We start from the raw sequence: 23,829 nt of genomic DNA on the forward strand, positions 1-23,829 counted from the left end.
TTAAATGAAAGTCTAATGGTTTCAAGGTCTTTGACTTGCGATCACGTTTTTTCAGGTTTGAAGAGTGATAGTTTCCAAAGATGTCAAACTTTGTTGATTGGGAGTTTCTTCCCAGGTAGAACGTGAAAAGAGCTAGGAGAAATATACCGAAATCCGAGTATCTAAGCAAAAGCTTAAGGGTTGCAGAAGAGTTCAATATCTCAAAAAACTCAAATCATGGTAATTTGTATATGAAACTGAATCAGAGGTTATGCAGACTATTAATGATTTTCAAAATGCAAACATGTACACTCTTCATTAGATCATCCAAAGATGAATTAGTAGAGACCAAACACAGTATAAATGAGGTAATATGAACTAGTGATTTATTGTAAGCGTGCATAATATATATGTCACTATTGTGGTTTTTAAGTGGGAAAGGAGCACTTGAGAAGTAAATAAACTTGAACAGATTTAATCCAATGACGAGCAAAATAATATATACAGGCAGACAGGACATAAACCACATGTAGGTAACCTCGACGATCGGACAACGTGAACTCAAAACACACAGGACTAAATACACAAGGAAATTGACTAAATTAACAGGAGTAGCTGAAGACAATTATACAATAAACACTGCACTGGACGGAGCGCTCGAGGGGCACTGGACGCAGCGCACGTGGCGCAGACACTGGACGGAACTCTTGGGGAACAGTCTCTTGAGGCAGGTATTCAGGACGGCTGGGCGGTCTCCACCATGGCTAGCTCTGTTGCCGGCTCACGCACCTGGTCTGTCGTAGTCGGCTCAGGTCTGGTGGCGCTCCATGGCTCTGTCGCTCTCCTCTGCAATGGTTCCATGGTCGTGCCAGACTCTGCGACTGCGCCATCGGTGGGCACAGGCTTGGGCTCCGCGGGAGATAATGGGCTGGGCTCTGGATCCTGAGTGGGGCTGGTGTCGTTGTCCATGGGCTGAACAATCATCGGCAAGTTGCACGACACCAGCACCCACTCGATGTATGCGGCGACGCTCTCTCGAGGGCCGTCCCCAGACAGCTTCGCTTGTGTGGAGGTGTTTAGTCCGCAGAAATGGATCGAGCAGAGGAAGCTGTCCGGGTAGCGCGAGTCGTTTGCAAGGGCGAGGAAGTCCTTCGTATAGCCTTTTGAGAGAGCTATCCTCCTGCTGCAGCAGGAGAATGAGGAAGTTCGGGTCGTCATAAGGGGAATCATGACAAAACAAAAAACAATAGGGGAAATACGCCGATCGTACTGTCACGCTTGTGGTTTAGCGAGAAGGAGCACAAGGCAAGTAACATAAACTTAAACAGATTTAATCTTTTTAATGGGCAAAATACATATAGGCAGGCAGGCAGGACAAAAACCACGTAAGGACATTGACGATCGAACCCTATGAACTCAAAACACACAGGACTAAATACACAAGGAAATTGAATTAACAGGGAGCAGGTGAAGACAATTATACAATAAACACGAAGGGAAGGTAGGGCACAGAGAGCACATGGCACGAGACAATAAACAAAGAGTCCAGAGATGTGACAATATATATATATATATATATATATATATATATATATATAAACACAAGATCAGGGACATATATTACAATTACATATAAATATAAATATATATATATATATATATATATATATATATATATATATATATATATATAACAATACAAACAATGACCTGGGGATATGTATGATAAGAAAGTAATGGACAAATTTGTCTATGAATTCATTCCTATAGCATTATGTGTCTGTCTTAAAGAGAATTAAGTAAGGAGGAAGACTCTTTCTACATACTTCCAGGTCATAAACTTTATCTGATCTGGCTCTTATCTTACCATGGTAACCAGGTGTCTAGAGATCATTTACAGATTTATAAGCACCAAGGCTGGAGTTGGGTGAGGAATCTGTGCTAATAAATTAATCTTAATAAATAATATATTTGTTAAAAGTAATAAAACGTTTTGTGTCTGTTTAGTATAAACGCCACATTTTTATAACAGGAGAAAAATAAGAACAGTTAAATATGCGTAATTAACAATTTCAAAACAAAGGTAAGCTATCTCTGTTGTTGCTTACTGGCCTACTTTTCAATCTGACACAGAGATACTGAATCAAAACTGTAAATCCAGCATGAAGTGACTCAGTGAATGCGTTTGACGAATGTGTGTAAGTGTGTAAGTGTGTGTGTGTCAGAGACGCTGTAGAAGGACAGAGTGCCAGCCGATACATCGACATACACTCCTACTCTCTTAGAGGAGTGTGGAGGACACGTGGAGTCAATTGAATTAAGATTGTGCCAGACAGTAAATATATTATTAAAACATATCAGACTCCAAGAGTTTTATTGTACCCAAACTCACAGGTACAACTTCTTCCTTTCCTTCTGATTCCTTTGTTTGTCACTGATATAATAGCAGTTCCACTCCATTCAGCCTCCCAGTAACAGCGTCCTAACAGGCTCTCTCTGCACAGAACCTGAGGACACCCATCAAATCTGTCTGGATGATCAGGATATTGCTGACAGTCTTCCACATGTGTCACCTTTTTGCTGTTTTCAGACAGAATGAGACGATTGTGTACTGTGTTTCGATCCAGTGTGAGATCGCAGGCATCTGAACACAAGATCAGAGACATATATAACAATTACTAAAGTTTGTAGCAAATTTGTATAATGACATGGGTGTGACATAGGTACAACACGGAGAAGTTGACTTATGAGCCCACTTGCCTATATGACCTTATAAATCATACATAATTAGTTATTTTTTCGAGAAAGTAAAATTCTCGGAAGAAAGTCCCCACAACACATGGAAATAAATGTTTGTAAGTGTAAATGTAAGTGAGTGGGTGTGGGTGTACCGACATACATTTGTATAGTCCTGCTGTAATCCTCATCTCTCCTCCATGATCCACACTGTAAAACACATAGTGTCAAATCCTGTATATCTCATAAAATCAGTATGTAACGCATGAAACAAGCACACAGCAGTGTCAACGTACTTCAGTTGGTTCAGCGAGCAGTCTGGATCCTTCAGTTTTTCAGAGAGCAGCTTGACTCCTGAATCTCCTGGGTGATTGTAGCTCAGATCCAGCTCTCTCAGGTGTGAGGGTTTGAACCCAGAGCGACAGCCAGATAATGACAGCCTTTCTCTGTCACCATACAGCCAGACAACCTACAACACATACAACGACAGTGGTTTGTCAATGAAAGGTACACAATGTTCTTGGGGTACACTCCAAGTTGGAAAAGGCAGGAACAACTCTGCCTTTGCATTTTTAGCAAAATGCGAGTCATACTAAGGAAAAAACAGTAACTTCCATATCATCAATATTGGTTGCTGATCACTATTTACAAATTTCTTTCATCAACAGCTATGCTTTTGCTAGAAATATGACTATAGCCTAGGAGTGTGCGATATTGACAAAAAAAATCTCAATACTTTCGTGGATTTTATTGATAATGATGATTAGATGATATTTTGCTGTTGATTAGATGGGTTTTACTGTTTATAAAGTCACTATAAATAAGTCATTGCGATTGAACTGAATCATTTAAATAGTTGATTCGTTCAGAAACAAAACGCTGTCATGTTGCTCAGAGATGCAAAAAATGCTGTGGTTGTGTTTGGAATTATGTCTTGTCATTGAAAACAGGAAATATGGTCTCTAAAATTTACTGATTTTATGACTGTTCATGCCACACATGTGTGCTGTCATGGCATTGAGCCCACATGCATGCATCTAACTAGAAATGTCAGCCTGGTTAATAATCTGCATTACAAAAAGGAAAAAACACTAACAGTAATTAAGCGATAATTAAATACTAATTAAGGTTATTCACAATTATGTATTGCTGCCAAGTTTTCTAGTCTTTGCAACTATAAACTATAAACAGAGGTGATTATGCAAAAAATTAACCCTAGTGGTGAGCAACAAAGAGAAAAAAGGGAAAATAATAACGAAGGGGACTACATGAACAGAGATTTGTTTCTGATTACATAAAAAGCATTCTATTTGATTATGTTTATGTGAATAGAATTAACATGAGATAAGTTGGCCTGCAGGGTCATCTACAAGTTTATTTTATACTATTTACTCAGAATATAAATGCAGTAGACCATAGCAGCACTTTAGAAGGGAGCAAACATAGTTCTGCTAAGACATTACAAGCATCCAAGAAGTAAGGAGCAAGAAGAAAAGTGACATTTAGGGTGTATTCACACCTGTCTTGTTCGGTTTAATTGAATAGATGATCTAATGCATAGATGATCTTAGAGTAAATCTGGTAAATACCTCAGTATGTTAAGTTGACATTGTGTACTTTTCAGTCCTGTCGACAGCAGCTTCACTCCTGAATCCTTCAGGTCATTATTACTCAAATCAAGCTCTCTCAGACAGGAGTTTGAAGCCTGTAGAGCTGAACCCAAACCTTCACAACACTGAACAGTGATATTACAGGTGACCAATCTAAACAGAACAATGAAGAATTAACTCACATCTCACATTAAATAGCACATTCTGCCTGGCATATGCAACGATAAAGGGATAATTCATCTAAGAATGAAAATTTTATACTTGTCTGCTTATCGCCTGGGCATCCAAGATGCAGGTGACTGGAGTTATTGCAATTGTTGTAACCCATTAAAAACTAAAAGATTATGTTTGTTAGGACTTTTCACAACTCCCAACTTTTGAGCCTGATTGACTGAAGTAATGGTTGGTGTTGTGAATATGCTCAGGACAGTTGGACATGCCATTACTGATAGACCACAATGGTTCTACTGAAGAAACAATGTCACCCACATCTCAGATACTTTTTTTTTTTTTAGACGCTGACTACAGGGACAGAAGAACTTATTGCATTGTTGCTTTAACTTATTAAAGTTATTAAAGTTATTAACTTATTAAAGTGTTATTTTTGTCACTGCTCCAGTGTAGGTAGTACTGATATTTAAAAGCTTCAGTTTATTTTTTTACAACTGTGGAACAGAGAAATTGATTCTGGCCCAGTTTTAAGAGGTGTACCTATATACCCCTAATATATAAGTATCATAATATATATATATCACTTGGTGACCTCTGTTTATTTTATTTTGAATAAAAACAATTCTTTTAAACTTTCTGTTCATCAAAAAATAGCATCACAAACATTAAGCTGAATAACAGTTTTAACTTTAATTTATTCAGAATATTACTTAAATTTTTTGTTGTGCAAATTAAACGTCACTGATTATGATTATATATCAAAAATGCTTAACTTCCTTCTTTGCTACAATCAAAGTGTCACAGTTAGTGGACTTTGTTCTTTGTTCTTGTTTGTAAAAGTTCCTATATTTAGAACTAGGCAAACCTTAGTGTGTTTAGTTCACAATGTGAACTCTTCAGTCCATCCGTGAGCAGCTTCACTCCTGAATCATGCAGGCCATTGTTACTGAGGTCCAGCTCTCTTAAATTTGAATTTGATGATTGGAGAGCGGAAAACAAACTTTCACAGCAATCACCAGTCAGCCTGCAGCCTGCCAATCTGAACAAAACAAAGGATTCAAAATTGAAAAAAAATATATAGTACATCTAGTAAGTGCCTATTGTAAAATAAATACTGAAACTGTGAGTTATCACTTTTGTATTGGACATTATGATCAATTTTATTGATAACTTATATAGAGATCCGTCATAGACGCAGTAGTTTAAAAATTCCAGTATATTGTAATTATGATATTATTAAAGTAAGCATGAAACAAAACCAATAATTTTTTATCCTTTATATTGGTTTTGAAGGTTACTTCTCTTTTCAAAAATGAATTTTTAAAGGAAGCCGTGGGAATAGCCGCAGTACAAGAGTCCTTGCTGTGTGAGTTAGAGATATGGCATCAATATCTATTATTTCTCAAATATTACTGATGACTTGGCAAAAGTAGGTACAAAAGTACAAACGTAGACCACTGTACATGCGTTTTTACTACAAGGCAATATTGTAGCCCATAGTAATATGTTAATATTTTTGTACTTTCTCCAGTTTTATTGTTGGTTTTCTCTTTTGTAATCATTTGGGATAAAAAGACAAAGAAAAATACATGCAAACAATTCAATATCCTGAACATTATGGAATTCAAGATGGAACGCCCCCTGATGATGTCATAATATGAAAATTATATGAGTATATTTACACCTACATAAACTCTGGGTCATACCTAACATTTTAGTTATTTACTGTAGAGCTCTATCTTTAAGTCCTTTCAAGACGCAAGCTTTTGAAATCTTGATGTTAAAATCCAGCATTTAAAAAAACTGGCACCGAAATGGTTAAATCGTGTTTTCCTGTGCTCTCATGCAGATGTAAATAATAAAATAATGGTTCAAAGATCAAAATCTTATTTATTGGTTAAATGTAGGACAGTTTGAACTAATCTGGGCATGGCGGTGGGACTAAGCATCAATAATTGTTCCTGTTTAGCTCAAAGGAACTAAATGCTATGTTTGCATTCTTTTAAATGCATTCATTAAATGCATTCTTTTGACAAATGAATGTTATCAAAATGTAATGATGTAATGAAATACTCTATGGAGCCTATGAATATCCAAATGAGACAAATATGATATCTCTGAAAAGTGAAGAATCTTCACACCACAAATAAGATTGGCATTTAGATATTTAAGAACAATACCTATTTATAGCCGTGGGTGGTTGTCTCTGTCTTTCAGTGTTAAAACACTAGTGACTCATTTACTTTGTGATGGGGTTCAGAGGATCTGACTGATTATTCATTAACATATTTAAACATATTGAATGATCCAGTGTAAAACTCAAACCTCAGTATGTTTAGTGGACATTCTGCGCTCTTCAGTCCAACAGAGAGCAGCTTCACTCCTGAATCCTGCAGGTCATTGTTATTCAGGTTCAGTTCTCTCAAATGGGAGTTTGGTGATTGCAGAGCTGAAGATAAGTCTTCACAGTGCTGGTCAGACAGATGACATCCAGCAAATCTATAATGAAGCATAAAAATGCAGTGAGGAGGTGATGGGTGGCTAATATTTTCTGCATTCTGTGCATGAAAAAAGATGGAATAGCTAATATGCTGTGCGACATCAAGGTTTGGAGCTTGAATATGAGTGAGTGTTATAATGTACAGTTGGATTGGCTTCCTCACACACAGCTCAGAGGTAAACAATGTTTCAGAGTCATCTAAATTGCTTTTGTGTGTGTGTGTGTGTATGTGAATGTGTGTGTAAATAGTGCATTATAGTAACAGATAAATATCAAAAATACAGTCCAGTCTGTAATTATTTTTATAAATAGCATCTAGCTACTATTTATTTATTTTTTTTAAAGACATTTACAGTTCCCCTCATATGTATATATGTGTGTGTGTGTGTACTCACTTGGCTTTTCTGCAGTTAATTACAGCAGGTATCAGTCTCCTTCTACCCACATTTGATGTATTGTATTTCATGAGGTCTAATTCATCCAGCACCTCCTCTGATAACTGAAAAATGTAGGCTATTGCTGAGCAATGTCCAGGGGAGAGTTTATTCTCTGAATGTTCACCTGATTTCACAAACTCCTGAATCTCTCTGAACAGTGTCTGATCATTTACTTCAAGAAGACAGAGGAACAGACTAATGGATCTGTCAGCTAAGAGACCATAACTTTCCTTGATTTTGTTTTTAATGTACTCTGTGGTTTCTCTGATAGTCTCTGAGCTGTTTTCTTTGTGGGTCAGTAGATCCTCTAAGAGTCTTTGATTGGACTCCAGTGAGATACCCAACAGGAACCGCAAAAAAAGATCAAGATAACCATTTTTACTCTGAAGAGTTTTAGTAACTGCTGATTTTAGAAGATCGCACAATGAGTATGGTGTAGACATATTACTCTCATGTCTGCAGTCAAGAAAAAACTTCAGTGACTCCATTTTCTTTATCTGATAGGAGTAAAACACACATAAAGCTGCTAGAAATTCCTGAAAGCTCCGATGTATAAAGCAGTAGACCTTCCTCTGCTGAATCACAGATTCCTCCTTAAAGATCTCAGTGCAAATCCCAGAATACACTGATGCATCAGTGACATCTATGCCACACTCACTCAGATCCTCCTCGTAAAACATAACATTGCCCTTTATCAGCTGTTTTAAAGCCAATTCTGCAAGTTTCACAATCATTTCTCTGTTGGACTGCAGGAGTTTGTTTGGATTTCTCTTTACATACTTCTGATTCCCCATATTTATCTGAATGAGTAAAAAGTGAATATACATTTCAGTCAGAGTTTGAGGGATTTCTGCATTCAGATCTTCTTCCAGGAGCTTCTGAAGTACTGTGGATGATATCCAGCAGAAGACAGGGATGTGGCACATGATATGGAGGCTTCTTACTCTTCTAATGTGTGATATTATTCTGTTTGCTTGATGCTCAGCACTGATCCTCTTCCTGAAATATTCCTCCTTCTGTGACTCATTGAATCCCTGAATTTCTGTCAGGCGGTTTATGTATTTTGAGGATCTGATTGGCTGCTGCTGGTCTGGTGGTGATCCAGATGAAAGCAGAGGAAGCAGCTCTCCTTTCACCAGGTTTGATAACAATGTACCAACAGATGAAGACTCATTCACATCAGAAACCTTCTGACCATCTGAAAACATCAGTGTGATTCTGCTTTCATCCAAACCATCAAATATAAAAACAACTTTGCACCCCTCAAAAATCTTTGAGTCCAGACCTTGAAGTTCAGGATAAAAGTCCAGCAGAAGACTATGAAGACTGTGCTGATCCTCTTTAATTAAGTTTAATTCTCGAAATGCAAGCACAAACATGAAGTCTATATCCTGATTGGCCTCTCCTCTGCCCCAGTCCAGAATAAACTTCTGCACTGAAACAGTTTTTCCAATTCCAGCTATGCCTTTAGTAAGAACAGTCTTTATTTTGTCTTTCTTGTTATATTCTGGTTCGTGTAAGGGTTTAAAGATGTCATTGCAGTAGATTGGAATGTCTTGTGTGTGCTGTGTTCTGGGAGTTTTCTCATGTTTAAAACCTCATGTTCTTCATTCAACCCTTCACCGTCTCCCTCTGTGATGTAAAGTTGTGTGTAGATACTGTTCAGTAGGGTTTGATTCTCTTGTAGTTTGAATCCCTCAAATAAGCTCTCATACTTGTTTTTCATGCTACTTTTGAGCTGTTCTTTGATTCTCTGTAGTTCATTGTTTGCTGTTAGGTGAGAACCATGCTCTGTCGTTCCAGTCTGATCATCTCTATCCACAAAGCAGAAACAAGAAGTAAAACACAAAGAACGATTAATAAAAAAAAAACACATTGCAAATAAATCACACAGTCTAAATTAATCTTTACATTGTATCAACATATATAAAAAATATTGTTTTGAGGGAAAGAAATATTGCGTACCAATGTACTTATTGTGTACTTAAGTTATGGAAAAACCTGTAGATGCAATTTGTTAATATGTAGATGTAACAGACAGCTACTGCCATTAGAAAGGTATTGCATGTATTTCAGCTGGTTACTAATGGGTTAAATCAAACTTAGTTGCAGCTAGATAAGGCGAACAGTATAGATTCACTTGAAGTAGACGTAAGTACAATCTGGATACACTTTATTTTAAGTAGCCAATCACTGTATTTCTGAAGGTCTGCAGCCCTTACAAGGAAAACCTCAATTTCTCATGCATAAAACACCTCCTGAGAATGAATTTAGATTTTTAATAAATACATCTTATTTATTTTGATTGTTATCAGAAAAAATAATCTACTCTAAAAGTTTACTCTAGAGCTGTTGTTATTGATTGTATTGGGATGTCTACTGCAAACGGCAAAAACTGTGTATATCTTGTATCACTGATGTTTAGAGTGTACTTTCTTGTCTCAGATACTTATTGTCTCACCTGGGGTTGAAGGTCACATTTTCCTCACTGAAGTTACGGGTGAATCCATAGACTCATTAGTCATAGATAGAGATGCAGCTCTCTCCTCATAGAAACTAACAGCAGATGTTCTCCTATGATATAATTGCAATTTTAAGGTATTTACAACCTATTACCACTTAGTTGACAAGATAGCAAAAAATAAGTGCAAAATCTTTTTCACAATTTCTTCCAGTACCTCACATAGTTTAAAAATTCTTTTTGGATTTTGCTACCTTGTCTGGATTAATCGTTCTGTCCTCTATTGTACCTTGATTGGATCTCTGCTCTTGTTTCTGGATTTACCCTTTAGTTTTTATTCCTGTTACAATGACCAGCGATGTTCAATCAAAACCCAAATTAAATCCCAATTGGAAGTTATTACTAACATTCCATGGTGGTTTAAAGTACGTTTTGAGTAAAAGTGTAGAATAAGGCTGGGTTTACAGTAAACATGGTTGCCTTGAAATTGGACACGCCTTTTTAAGATTATTTTGATATTTGAGTTTCAGAGTTAGGCAGGCCATAAACTTTAAACCTGTTGGAGGGACAACATTTGCTGCTGTCAATGCTATCTTTTATTATTACTTGTTTTTCAACAATAACTACATCACCTTGTCGTTCCATTAAAGTAGTGCCTATTCCAATATATGCATTTGAAGCATATTGAATATGCAGGGGAATAATTTCCTCTAGAGACATGCCCCCACTTTTAAAAATCACATTCGTGCCCAGTCCCCACTTGTTATAATTTTTAAGTCTCACATCGTCATAGCAGGATAGGAACGTTAATTTTCTGTTATATCAACGTACATTTTAACGTAAACTGTGCAAATTGTTTGATCATAGCATCAGTACCTATTATTTCCCATATATTACCGATGAATTGATCAGGTGTGTTTTTTACTACTACAGTATAGTTGATTATATTATACAGTTCTGTGTAATACATATAAATCAATCGTTTCAACGATCTCTTTTGTATCACTGATGTTTAGGGTGTAATTCTGTTTCCTGTCTCAGATACTTATTGTCGCACCTGGGGTCGAAGGTCACATTTTCATCACTGAAGTTCTGGGGTGAATCCATTGACTCATCCGTCTTCATAGATGCACAGCTGGACTCTGGAGATGCAGCACTCTCCTCAGAGAGACTCATTTTAACAGCTGATGTTCTCCTAAAATATATATGCAATTTTAAGCCATTAAACAAGATCATTTTTTTCAAATTTCCATCTGTACCGATTAAATTGGGTGGCAAAATCAGTCCTATATAGCCACAGTCCTGCAGAGTCTTGCTCCAACCTAAACACTTGAACAAGCCATCAAGGTCTAAGGTTTATTACTGATTATTTCTCGGTATCTTGAGCATGGTCATCCTGGAACCACAGAACGTCACGGAAATGAAACAAAATATGCTTTTTGGTTAATTTCTGTGACATTCTCTGGTTCTAGGCTACTCGCCCCAAAGACATGAGAAATATCTATAGAAAGCGTGGAAATTTGTACTTAAAAATGTAAAAATCCGAATAAAATACTTCTGCTAGAAATCTCATAACAGGATTTTTACATCAGGACAATGATCCACAACAAATATTAAAATCCAAAAAAGCACAAGAAAACACCTTCTTACAGTATGAGCGGACACAGTAGAATGATAAAGTGCATCCTCTTTAACCTTAATGCTCTTAAACTGAACGCTCAAAGCAAACTGTATCCACAAAATAAAAAATAGCATTAAAATATTAGTCAGAGGTCGACCGATACATTTTTAATGGTACAATAAAATTACAATAACAGTAAAACCTGCTTCCTGTAGGTTTATGTTTACGACTTTTTGCAATTTCGAAACACAGTATTATTCATTTCACGGTTAGCATAATAACTCACCGTAGCAATGCACACATCTAAAACTGTTCTTGAAACCAGTTAAGCTCAAACTATACTCAAACTTAGCTGGGTGACCAACTTTAATAGTATATGTTTAATAACATTTTGAATTGAAGGACTATTTGATCAGTTCATCTCTGGGGTGCAAAAAAAACATAAATGCCATCATTGAGCATTTATTTTGTAAAGAGTGTTGTATTCGCACATACTACTTACTCACGTGAACTAAACTACTACTAGCAGTGGAGAATATATGATGGTGTATCGGTAACCTGTAGCTACTAAAATGGGGGAATACAAAATATAACAAAATGACCTTGAGCTAAATGTTGAGAAAAACTCATTAAAAGATTCTTATTCCAATTAATAACGCACACAAACACACACACGGACGCACGCAAACACACATCTAATGTCAAAATATTTCTATAACAACTTACCAATATATATGATGAGAAATTGTAAGCTTCTGTTGACTGACGTTCTCCAAAATGGCGTTATATCAAATGCAGAAATCATACTTTTGGTTTCATTTCTACTGTGAAGCATAAAATAACAAGCAGATTGGTTGATCCTCAAAGCAGAGGGCTGTGATTGGGCAACATCGGGTACACAAGTCTATCTTCGAAAACGTTTTTTTACATGAACTCATAACGGCAGTGGTTTTTTTGTGTAAGGATTCAAATGAGAAATTAAAAATTAAAAATTATAAAATACAAATTAAATAAATACATATTAGCCTAAATATTAAAAAGCATGTTGGGATGTCTTATATTCCATTGATTTAATTTTAAATATTAAAATAAAACCAATTAATAACAAAGTAAATTAATAATAATACTACTAATAATAAAATAATATTCTTAGTGCCCCCCATAGAAATATGATCTTATACATGTTATAGTGGTTTTTTATATGCAATAATAGAACATCTTGGTTACTTGTGTAGCCTCGTTCACTTGAACTGTATTGGTTGTTCACTACAACGTTACATCATTCACAGAAGTCATGGGGTCCCGCTTGGGAACCTGTTCACCTCTGAACTTTAAAGAAAAGGCCAATGAGAAGGAAGAACCAACCGATGAATTGCCGGCAGCACAGCTGAAAATCTCCTGCAGCTCAAGTTCCTTCTTTTCTTCTTCTCCAACGCTGACAAGCTGTCTTCTCCAAAAGCAGAAATCTGAATGCGTGGTCTCACGCTGCCATCTTAAATATCCATACGTGCGGGAAATAGCCTCGCCATGCAAATTCCACTCACCAGCTCTCATTGGGTCATTTCTCTAAGCTCAGAGGTGATTGGGTTCCCACTGCAGACCTCGTCAGTGAATGATGTAACGTGAACGGAAAGGGAACAACCAATACAGTTATACAGAGAAGTAAGAACAAAAGACAATGAGGTTACAAACAATAATCTGCGTTAGCCTATAAAACCTACCGTGAAAAAGCTTACGTGCAATAGAATTGAGTTTACATACACATCAATATCTTTAAAAGAATGCAATATATAAATGAGTAATAAATTATAATAAGGATAAAATAAAACCTCAAAGTACCTTATTCAAATTTTTGACCTTTAAGTACTTTCTTAAGGTTATTCTTAGGATAAAGACTGTGTTGAGAAAAGCAGACCAAGCAAAACTAAAGTTCAAACTTCAGCTTCTTTTATCAGAAATATAAGCCTTTTGGACCAGTGAAGTATGTTTGGCGCCCTGCTGCCTGCACCTTGTTTAACTAATGGACAAAAGTTTGCCCTGCTGATTCCTCGATCCTCTGAGGACAAATGTTCTTGATGCTCAAGTGGTGTTTGCTAGATAAAGAGAGTTCTTTGCAGCTTTACAGAGCGTGTCTTGAAAGTGACACATTGCGAACTGGAAAAAGAATCCTCAAGGTTTTTGTGGTCCTAGAGAACAGAGCATTCAAGCATTCAATATCCACAACTTTCTGTCCGATAGTTTCATTTCTTTGCTGTTCTTCTTGAAAACCTTAAAGTCAGAGATTCAACCTCCTCTGATATCTGGAGAGATCCACGTACTTTTTCCAGAAAGACCAAGGTAACTTTTCAAGAACTTGTTCACTTTTAACTCCTAACCCTACCAGTCTACTTGTAGTCTAATGGAAGTTGAAAGTCGACATGAGTAGGTACAAAAGGTACTTATTGTCAACAGATTGTTTATAAGCACCATCAAAATAAAGTGGACCAAAAAGTTTTTATTGGTCAAGATATGAAAGAATGTTAATGTTACTACAGCCGCTTGCCTGTGTTGGTATCTGTGGTCCGCAGTGGAAACTTAAACTTAAGCGGGCCTCTTACTATTCCAGATTTGGGAGCCACCTCTTCAGTGAACAACACGCCTTAAAAGAAATCGTGTGAGTGAAGCAGTGGAAAAGCATTCTGTAGACTGCTCATGCGAGTCTTCTGCTTTGTTGTCTCTGGATAACAAAGTTTATCTTCTTGGCATCAAAAACTCAACGATTTCTTCATCCCAACGCAAACCCCACATTTACCAACTGGCTTTTTTCACTTTTCGCATCCTTTATTTCATCAACTGACATTTCCAGTTCCTCAGTGCCTTCAACAGGAATACAATGGCAGACTTAAGAGACTTTTTTAATTAATACTGACCCAAAGGATGCAGCAGGATCTTCACTATTCCTGTCTTTTTTTGTGCTTTTGTTCCTTCCAATAGTAGACTTTATAATTTGTGTTTCATCATAAAGCAGACGTAAAGCTGAGTCGTGTATTATATCAAAAAGCTGGGATAGCTATGTGGCTGGCGTGCTATAAATTATGAATATATATATATGTATATAATGCTTTTTGATAGTTCTACGGTTTATGCTTACATGTTGTCTTAGCTACTCCAGTATAACATTTTTCTAATGGAAAATGATCTCGATGAAGAATCGAATAAGACTTTTATTTGGCCTGGTGATGTGACGTCATAAGCCTGCGCCATATCTTACCATCTGTGATTTAACCGAAGAAATGTACTTTGGCTTTAATTATTTTAAGTGTATGAAACTTCGTTAGAGAATTACACGGAAGATACATGGTTAGCTGGATGTAATGCTGCCGTGATGCGATATTTAGTGACATTGCGGTCCCTGTTTAGTAAAATAAATTTAGCTTAAATGAATTCTTCCCACTGGTAAGGCGTTGAGTAGAAACTAGATCAATTTGATTCACGAGGATGATCTTAATGATTTGAATCGACTGAATCGCCACTTGTAATCGATGACTCTTGCTGCTTCAAACAATGAATACGTGATAATAAAAGCTTTTACACACAAACTGCAGCTGTTTTTATTAAAAATTAACGATCCTATTAAATAATTTACAAAGTTAATAAACATTAAATAGAAATGTCTAAATGTGAGAAGTTGTGAATGATATGTGTCTTATGTGCTAGTTTTGGTTGTTTGTTTTCACTAGGTAATTTCTGAGAGGTAGTAAATCTGAATTACAGATTTGGTTTGGATTCATAATTTCTTTCTTCTGTTATTTGCTCTTTTCTAAACAGATCCAAAATCACAGAAACAATTCGGAAGAAAACAGCCGCAGATCCACGTGCTTTGCTTTCATAAAGATGGCATTTGTTAAAGAGGAGAGTGAAAGGCGTGAAAGATTGAAGCAGTTATTCAGAGTCAAAATACTTGAGGATAATGTGAGGAACAAACAAGGTTGGCTTTTCTTTCTCAAAGACAATTTCTCCTTTGATAATTGTTTAGCTTTGTCTTGGAGGCCTCTTTTTATAAATTTATTGCTTGTATACAAAAATCCTGCCCTGAAGAGAGACGTGAAGCTCCCTTCCTACGCAAAAGGAGGGAAAGAAAACAAAGTTGGATAGTGTGTGTTTAAGAGTATAAATTGAAGAAAACAGTAGGAGATAGATATGATAGCAATCTCTGCAATAAATATTATATTATATTTTTCTACAGATAGCCAAAATATTTTCCACTTTTCAGCAAAGCTACTAATTTGAATTTAAATAGTTTAAAATCATTTCCAAATCTTTTCTGATAGGATAGTATGCTCAGGACTCTGAGTAACCTCCATCGTGGGTCTGCTTCTTTTTAGGCAGAGTTTGCTCTTTTAAACTACAAGGAAAGATCAAATAAAATGCTCCAGTTCAGTTAAAACTGCATCCAAAATGCGTGAAAAACTACAATGTAAGAAGTTTGTTAACAAATGCTTAATATTTTCTTTTTATGCACGTTTTCTCCAGTTTTGAGTATTTATAACAAATCATATATAAATAAACTATTCAGAGGTATTCTAGATTTGAATAACAGTGAGAAAAATTAACCAAACGGTTCTTTGCTTTCTTGTATATGGTCATGGTGTGTGATCACTTTTATTTATATAGATAGCACTTTTAACAATACAGAGTGTATCACATGGAGAATAGATCAATAGTAATGTGTAATGCATGAGATTCAGCACTTATTTGTTATTAAAATGCAGAGACGCTCTCCGTAATCAAATGAAGCAATGGCAGTGGTAGAAAGTAAGTGCCTGAAGAGAGTAAGTGAAATTGCAACAGATGACAACAGCAAGGGAACTAAAGCCCATCTATACAGAATGGAGAAAAAAATAAGAACCTCCTGGGAGAAACCCAGCCATCAGTTGGGGCTGGATTCTCTCCTCTGACTGGATACCTGTGCATTTAACTCCAGCCAAATTTGAGAAGCTATTATCAGATTGTGAAAAGACTTGTAGTGTGCCATGGGCTCATCTAGGTATAACTGGTCTCTGATGAAGTTCCTCTCTGGTCTGGATGCGATGTTTGATAGGAGCCAAATGCAGTGCTGGAGCAGAACCGTGGCTAATATGATCATACTTCCCAGTTCTAGTAAGGACTCATGCTGCTGTTTTGACTAGCTGAAGTTTGTTTATTGCCGGCAGATCAACCAGTTACACCCATTAAAGCATTACAATAATCTAATTAGGTCATAAACGATGAATTCAAAATTTCTGCATTAGACGTTGAAAGCATAGGTCAGTAATTTAGATATATTTTTAAGACGGAAAAACATAGTTTATGATAAAACATAGTTGTCGTATTGAGATTGTTGTCAAATATACAATCTAGGTTCCTAAATTGATGATGAAGAATTAAATATATAAGCTACCAAGTGATAGGCTGTGTTCTGGATTATTACATGTGGGGTTTTTAAGTATCCAACTATTAGCACCTCAGTATTTTCAGGAAGAACCTAAGAAGTTATCATCATCCACTTTTATCTTACTATGCATTCTGTTAGATTTAATTTAGTGTGTATCACTGTGACCATAAAGAAAGATAGAGCTGAGTATCAGCATAGCAGTGAAAGCTAACACCAGTTCTCCTGATAATACCACCCTGAGGCAATGCAGCTTGGTGAAGTAATTGTCTCAGCACTGAGCCTGGAGGAACTCACATTTCATTTTGAATAATATGATTTCCACATTACAAAAATATGGAGTTACTTCCCCACTAATGCTAATGTACTTTTCTAGTCTATGCAAGAGAATGATGTAGATCACTTAGGAATCTGATCCATTTCTTGTTGATCCATGTGTGATACCATTATAAAGATGGTATTATTGTGCAGGAGGGTAACATATGTTATCAAAAAAAGATTTAGAGTAAAACATGAAGATACTGAGGAAATAAACAGGTTGGTCAAGTGAAGGTGGCACAGATTCTCTGATGTGCCCTGCGACAAGCCTCTCACATTTTATCACAATTGGTGGAGTGCGACGGGCACAGAGTATTGTGAGGCATCAAACTGCAGACTTCTTATTGTTGTTGCTTTGAGGCAAGTTTGGAATGATAGAGCCATGCTCAGAGAGATATTGAAGATATCAGTGAAGACATCAGCCAGCTGCTCTGCACACTCCTTTAATACTTGCCTGGAATGTTGTCTGGTCCAGTAGACTCTATCCAGTCCAGAGTTAACTCTATGAGCTCTCACGCTGGCCTGTGGTGAAGCACAGTACTGGGTCATTGGTATGAGGGGTGGACTTCCTCATCAGCACTTTATTTTGTGCCTCAAAACGTGCGCTAGTTTAGTCCAGCGCATCTGGTAGGAGGCATCACCATCAGTGTGGTTGGTGTGGAGTTGTCTTGTAGTTGGTAAATCGCTTGACTGGGCTTCCTGCCATATGTGCCGTGAGTCACTTTCGTTGTTTCTTTGGAAGTGGCTGGATTTTTAGCATGTTGCTTTGTTTCTCTGATAGCTCGGGACAGTTTGCCTCGGCGTTTTCAGGGCCGCCAGTCCTTTGCTCAAGGTAGTCTCTCTGTAGGAGAGTACGATGTTAGCGCTCATCCACGGCCGGTTAGAACGCAGTGGTGATGGTCTTAGACGGTCACATCATCAATGCACTTCTCATGTATCCAGTCACTGATGATGTGTACCCTCCGCCGTAACACGGAATCGCCGCGGCTGCAAGGTTTCTCCTAATATACCTAAATATCAAAACGCCTGATCCAGATAGTCTTCTGACTGGGTTTGATACTACTGACGGCCAGTGCATAATATCTGTTGTTGATTTTGATGCTTTTTCTTGTGGTGATTTTCCTAAAGTTGCCAATTGAATCTTTTTGGGCTAGACCTGACAACACTGAAAGAAGAAAGCCATCTTCTCAATGAAGAAAACGACGACTCATTCTGAAAAGATTAAAAAAGAGATCAAAAGACAGCAAACAGAATATATTTGACCTGCCAACAGTGTGGAAAGATCTTCAAAAAATCTGACCTCAAGGTCCACTTGAGAGTCTGGCACTGGAGAGGAAGCTCACCTGCCAACATTGTGTGGTAAGTATTTTAACAGAAAAGGAAACATTGAAGTTCACCTAAGAGGTCACACTGAGAAAACTCTTTACCTGCCAACAGTGTGGAAAGGGGTTTTATCTGAAAAGCAGACCTTGGCATATCACACGAGAGTTCACTGAGAGAAACCTTCACCTGCCAACAGTGTGGGAAAGAGTTTTACTAAATACAAAACCTTAAAGAGCACATAAGAATTCATTCTGAGAGAAGCTCACACCTGTAAGCTGTGTGGAAAGAACTTATCTGAAAACTACACTTACAAAACCACATGAGAATTCACAGTGAAGAGAAGCCTCATATGTGCCTCAATGTGGTAAAAAAGTTTTACACAAAACAACACCTCATTGTCCACATAAGTGATTCACTGAGAGAAACCTTCAGCTGCCAACAGTGGAAAGAGTTTCACTGAAAAAGGAACCTCTTAGAAAATATATAAAGATTCATGTCAGAGAAGGCGCTACAGGTGATCAGAGTTTCAGACGTGAAGCAGGTCTTTAACATGACTACTGTTCAGTGCTACTTGATCAACTGCCAGTTAAAATAACTCAACTCCTAACCCGGATATGCCTATGTGCATTTGTCAATGTGCTTTAATAAAATCAAAGGTCTAAAAATCTCAAAGTGTTTAGATGAATTACCAACCAAAACTGAAAGCTGTATGAATTTAGAGTTTGATGCAAAGACCAAATGCCATTTTGGTCAAAATGACATGTTGATACTTTCCGAGGAATGGGATCTAAAAGCTTGTTTTAGTTAATCAAGTACTTTCTTGCTTCAAAATCCAACAAAACTCCACCCATCCAGATAAAGCAGAAACCTATACACAGTCACGTGGTCAGCTGGATAAGATGGGCGTAGGATCAGTTCTTCTCATCTAGAACTGCACTCCATTGGGGTAATTTGTAGGAAGTTGAAAACTTTTTCTATTCTCTTCTTGTTCAACACTTAAGCAGACAGAAAAAGGGTAACACTTTTAATAGTCTTTTAAACGCTCGGCCTCCATAACAATAAGTATCTTGCACCATACGTCAAGTAACTTCATTAGAGCATTATAAGACTCATTTAATATGTGCTAAATCTTATTGTGATGGTCTCCAAGCAGACATTCTACTGACTATATGTAACTTCTTCAAGAACATGTCTTCAACCTATTCTAACCCTAACCCTATGAGTTAACTATTAATTTAACATTATAGAGAGTTAGGATATATGTAGGTGCGGTGTTGCTAGTAAATGGGGAAAATACAACTTGATGTCATGCAACTCAACGCTGCTGGTTACTAAGATAATGTATGCTACAACAGATGCAGCTGTTTAGGGACATGGAGGATATGAATTGGCGTAATTTTGAATTGCTGGCTTTGTGGCTCCTGGAAAGGTCTATAATGGAAATCCAATACCTGACTCGTGGCTTAAGTGTAAAAGTTGTTATATTTAAATTGCCGGAGTTGCTGAGAGAATTGTTTGCAATTATAATGGGTGATATGTGTATTCTGTAGAATTGACCCATGGGTAAGCCCTCCCCTGAACGCAGATGATCCAAGACCCAATGGAACAATGGAAGACCCAGCCAGCATCGGTTTATTTATGCTACAAAAAATGGAAAACTGTGTTCCTGTAGTACTTGTAACACTGATTCAAGGTATAATGAGAGTGATAGGTAATATATAATTTATTTTATTCCATTTCCTGAATCCAAATAAAACAGCAAAATGCAAAAAAAGCATTCAACCCTTGATAAAAAACATTAATTGGCTAGATCTAGCTAAGGTTATAAGTCCATGCTTATATACAAACTTCAAACAGTGGACTGTCTGGTGTAGGCTGTGAACGGTAATTAAGTGATTTAATAAAAAGAATGTTAGATTTGACTGATTATTTGTTTAAAATTGGTGCAGATATGAATTTAGTATGATGATAATCTTGACTTCAACTGCTCCATCTGCTTTTAAAGAGAAGGAATCGCATTGCTGCTTTACATTCTGGGCCGAAGCTCAGCGTGTAGATTTATGGCAATCTTGCAAACCTAATACAATAGCTATACCTTTTCTATCCAGACATAAAACATTTCTACTTATGGATTTTCAATTGGCCTCAAACTTTTCAAGGAAATTGATTGAGAAAGGGTTTATACGCGAGGTAATGCTACACTGTTTTTTTCTAATTTGCATAAGGCCAGATCCAGATCAAATTTTGTTAATTAGGTTCCACTTAGTTCTTCAGGTGTGAAGGCTCCATCCTGACTCGCAGAAGAGGAGTTGGGGATGGAGGAGGGCATTTAGTTATTGAGCAATCCTCAAAATCTACAATAGGCAACATTGGCCTGTGTCTATAATGCTGCTGATTAATAGAAATAAAGTTTAGACTCCTATGAACAAATGCTCCTGCAAAAAGTGGAGGACTTCTGGTGGTGCAAGAACGGAAAGTGGAAGCCTCACTGTATCATAACATTTTTATGATTTTTTTAATTAAATGAATTTTGAATGCATATATCACATAGTCATTATTATTTCTTTATTTTAGAATTTAAAGACACAAATAAATAAATAATAAAATAATAAATAAAACAAATAAGGTTAAGTGAAATATGTCAGTTGAATTACTAATACTTGTTCTCATCAAATTAATATACAAATAAAAATATTAAATAAGAATTTAGACTTGCCTATAAATATCCTGATTAAACATGTTAATCTCTTTAAAAATTACAAAAAATTTTGTATATTCTGACAGCTTCTTTATCTTTTTGAAGGATATTTATCATAGCTTTACTGTCATTACAATTTATTTTATTAAATATTGTATGTTGTCACAAGTCAGAAGCTCATTTGATTGTTGTTTTAATATAAGAAATGAATAAAGTGTGATATGGATTATAATGTTGTACTTGTAACAGAATGTATGGTTATTATAATAATAATAGATAAATTATTTTATAAGTAAAAACCTCTGAATATTACAATAATCATATGCAGTGCTGCTTTTGGGTTTATAGAACACCTGCATACAGTCCTGAAAATGTGAAATTATTCACCCCACCACCGCTCTTCCCTTCAAGAACACTCAGAAGCCATTAAACCAGCAGTTAAGATATGAGCATGACTTAAATGTAATTTTAAGAAACTATTCTCTTTACATATGCCCATAAACACAAAAAAGCCAAAAATCAATAAAGGTATTCAAATGGAACATGAAACATAAACTGGCTTTGACACAATATTATCCATCCATCCATCCATCCACCACTTACCGCTATCAGTGGACAATTCCTTTATGCTTTGAACATGGTGTCTAAGTGGTGGACAGGACCAGACTAGCACAGAATTCCGAATAACAGAACACCACTCTGGTTTAGACTGAGTGTCGCTTACCATCACCAACATGAGTGCTGAAGTCCCCAGCAGGATTTCCTGGTAGAGTCCTCGGTTGGAGCACTTTCCAGCACCCTCCCAAGGACTCCAAGAAGGTCGAGATTTACACTGCCATCTCAGCCCAGAGGCACAAAATGACAGTGAGAGTCCTCCCCAACACGGAGTCGCTAGAGGCGACTTCATCCCAGCCACCGGGTAACTCCAAATACATGGCGGTTAAGCTGGGGCCAGTGAGTGCCCACACCAGCCCGCTGGGCTCAACTGGGGCAACACCAGAGTAGGTGAAGAGTCCAGCCCTTTCGAGGAGATGGGTTCCAGAGCCCAAGCTATGCTGCGGAGGTGTGCTCATTATCTTTTAGCCAGCATCTCTCTACCTCCCCAACAACTCAGGCTTCTTCCTCAGAGAGGTGAAGTTCCAGTGTTCCTAAAACCAGATTCTATGTCCAGGAGTTGGGCTGCCTAGTCCTCGCCGACTGCCACGTGATCTACAAGGCACCGGCACTTACAGTCCCTCCTGCAGGTGGTGGGCCCACGGGAGGATGGCCTCATCGCCACCTGGTCAGGCCGGGAGCCGTGTCCTGCGGGGCAAGATTCCGCCACCACTGTGATGTCGTGGGCCCCAGCCCCAGGCCTGGCTCCCATGGCAGGCCCTGCCGCCGATACCGGCGACGCCACGACTTGTTATTAATATTATTGTCCATAAGTGTGGGTGGACTGCCTGTCTGGCTCTTGTCACCTAGGACCTGTTTGCCTACCAGAGCATATATATGAGCCCCAGACAACCTAGCTCCTAGGCTATTCAGGCACTCAAACCTCCACCACGCAAGGTGGCGATCCCAATATTATTTTGATACAAAATTAGTTATAGCTCTGTGTAAAAAGTCATTCCTGGAGGCTTGGAACTTGGTGAGAGGTTGTGTCCATTGCAGGAATCTAAAGGTGTATCAAGCCCTTCTAGATAACTTATATTAGGTCCCAATCAGCAATGCAAATACCATTAGTTACATTACTGCCTTCTAGTGCTATAACTCCTTCAAGAACTTCCAACGTCCGCAGGTTCATCTTCGCATCCTTACATCCTTCACATCTGATGACAGAAACGCCTCACCATCTCTGGTAATGTGCTGTTTACCTGACAATCTACAACAGTTTTCTGAGTCATGATGGTTGTTCACGAGTACGCAGGCAGTGATGCAAACTAAGATGCATTATGGGCTATTTTTTTCATTAAGAACTACTTTGGAAACAATAGAAGATACTTGTGCATGTTTCCTCAGAAGACAAATGGCACAATCTACTATACCAATTTACGCCCAGGTTTTTAATGCACCGTGTCTCCTTTATTAAGTCCATAACCCATGAACAGTTCCAAGCTTACCAAGACTGCATGAAAGTGACAGTAATCCCAAACAGAGCACCAAATCTTAACTTTTTTCCTACATTTTGCTGTAATTTCGTAATATATTATGTTCTGTGTTCATCTGAGGTTTTATTTTCCACATTTTATACCTGCTAAGCACTCAGGGGTCTCTCTTCTCTATAGATGTAATCAAAAAGTGTATGCACACAAACATTGAATACAAAACCACACACACACAACAAAATCTGCGCAAAAATCTCTTTATACATCCCAGTCAGGAAAAGATTATGTTTGAGCATTCCCACCCCATCTCCTCCAGAAATCACTGTGAATTGAGCTTGTGAAGTCTAGTTTTACTTCATCAGTAGCCTCATCTGCACATAATTTCCATGCATATTCTCAATCCAACTTGTTTACCATGAAAGATGAAAGACAGTGAGGGATATTGAGGGGAAATCCTTCACTCAGCCACATCATGGCA

General features: G+C 37.4%; 2 protein-coding genes across 2 annotated transcripts in view; both read right to left on the reverse strand.

Moving 5' to 3' along the window:
* LOC122342952 (NACHT, LRR and PYD domains-containing protein 3-like) overlaps window positions 1-23,829 on the reverse strand; it is a 924,523-nt gene that overhangs the window by 234,573 nt on the left and 666,121 nt on the right. The gene's annotated exons all lie outside the window — the stretch shown is intronic.
* On the reverse strand, window positions 1,643-11,070 carry LOC122342278 (NACHT, LRR and PYD domains-containing protein 12-like). The gene is given in 12 exon segments (XM_043236076.1): window positions 1,643-2,354; window positions 2,357-2,623; window positions 2,879-2,925; window positions 3,012-3,117; window positions 3,120-3,184; window positions 4,305-4,478; window positions 5,362-5,535; window positions 6,822-6,995; window positions 7,392-8,631; window positions 8,719-8,898; window positions 9,057-9,247; window positions 10,952-11,070. Coding segments are annotated over 12 exon segments (2,940 nt in total). The 3' UTR covers window positions 1,643-2,151.

Source organism: Puntigrus tetrazona, chromosome 4, assembly GCF_018831695.1.
Source record: "Puntigrus tetrazona isolate hp1 chromosome 4, ASM1883169v1, whole genome shotgun sequence".
Classification (NCBI taxonomy): domain Eukaryota; kingdom Metazoa; phylum Chordata; class Actinopteri; order Cypriniformes; family Cyprinidae; genus Puntigrus; species Puntigrus tetrazona.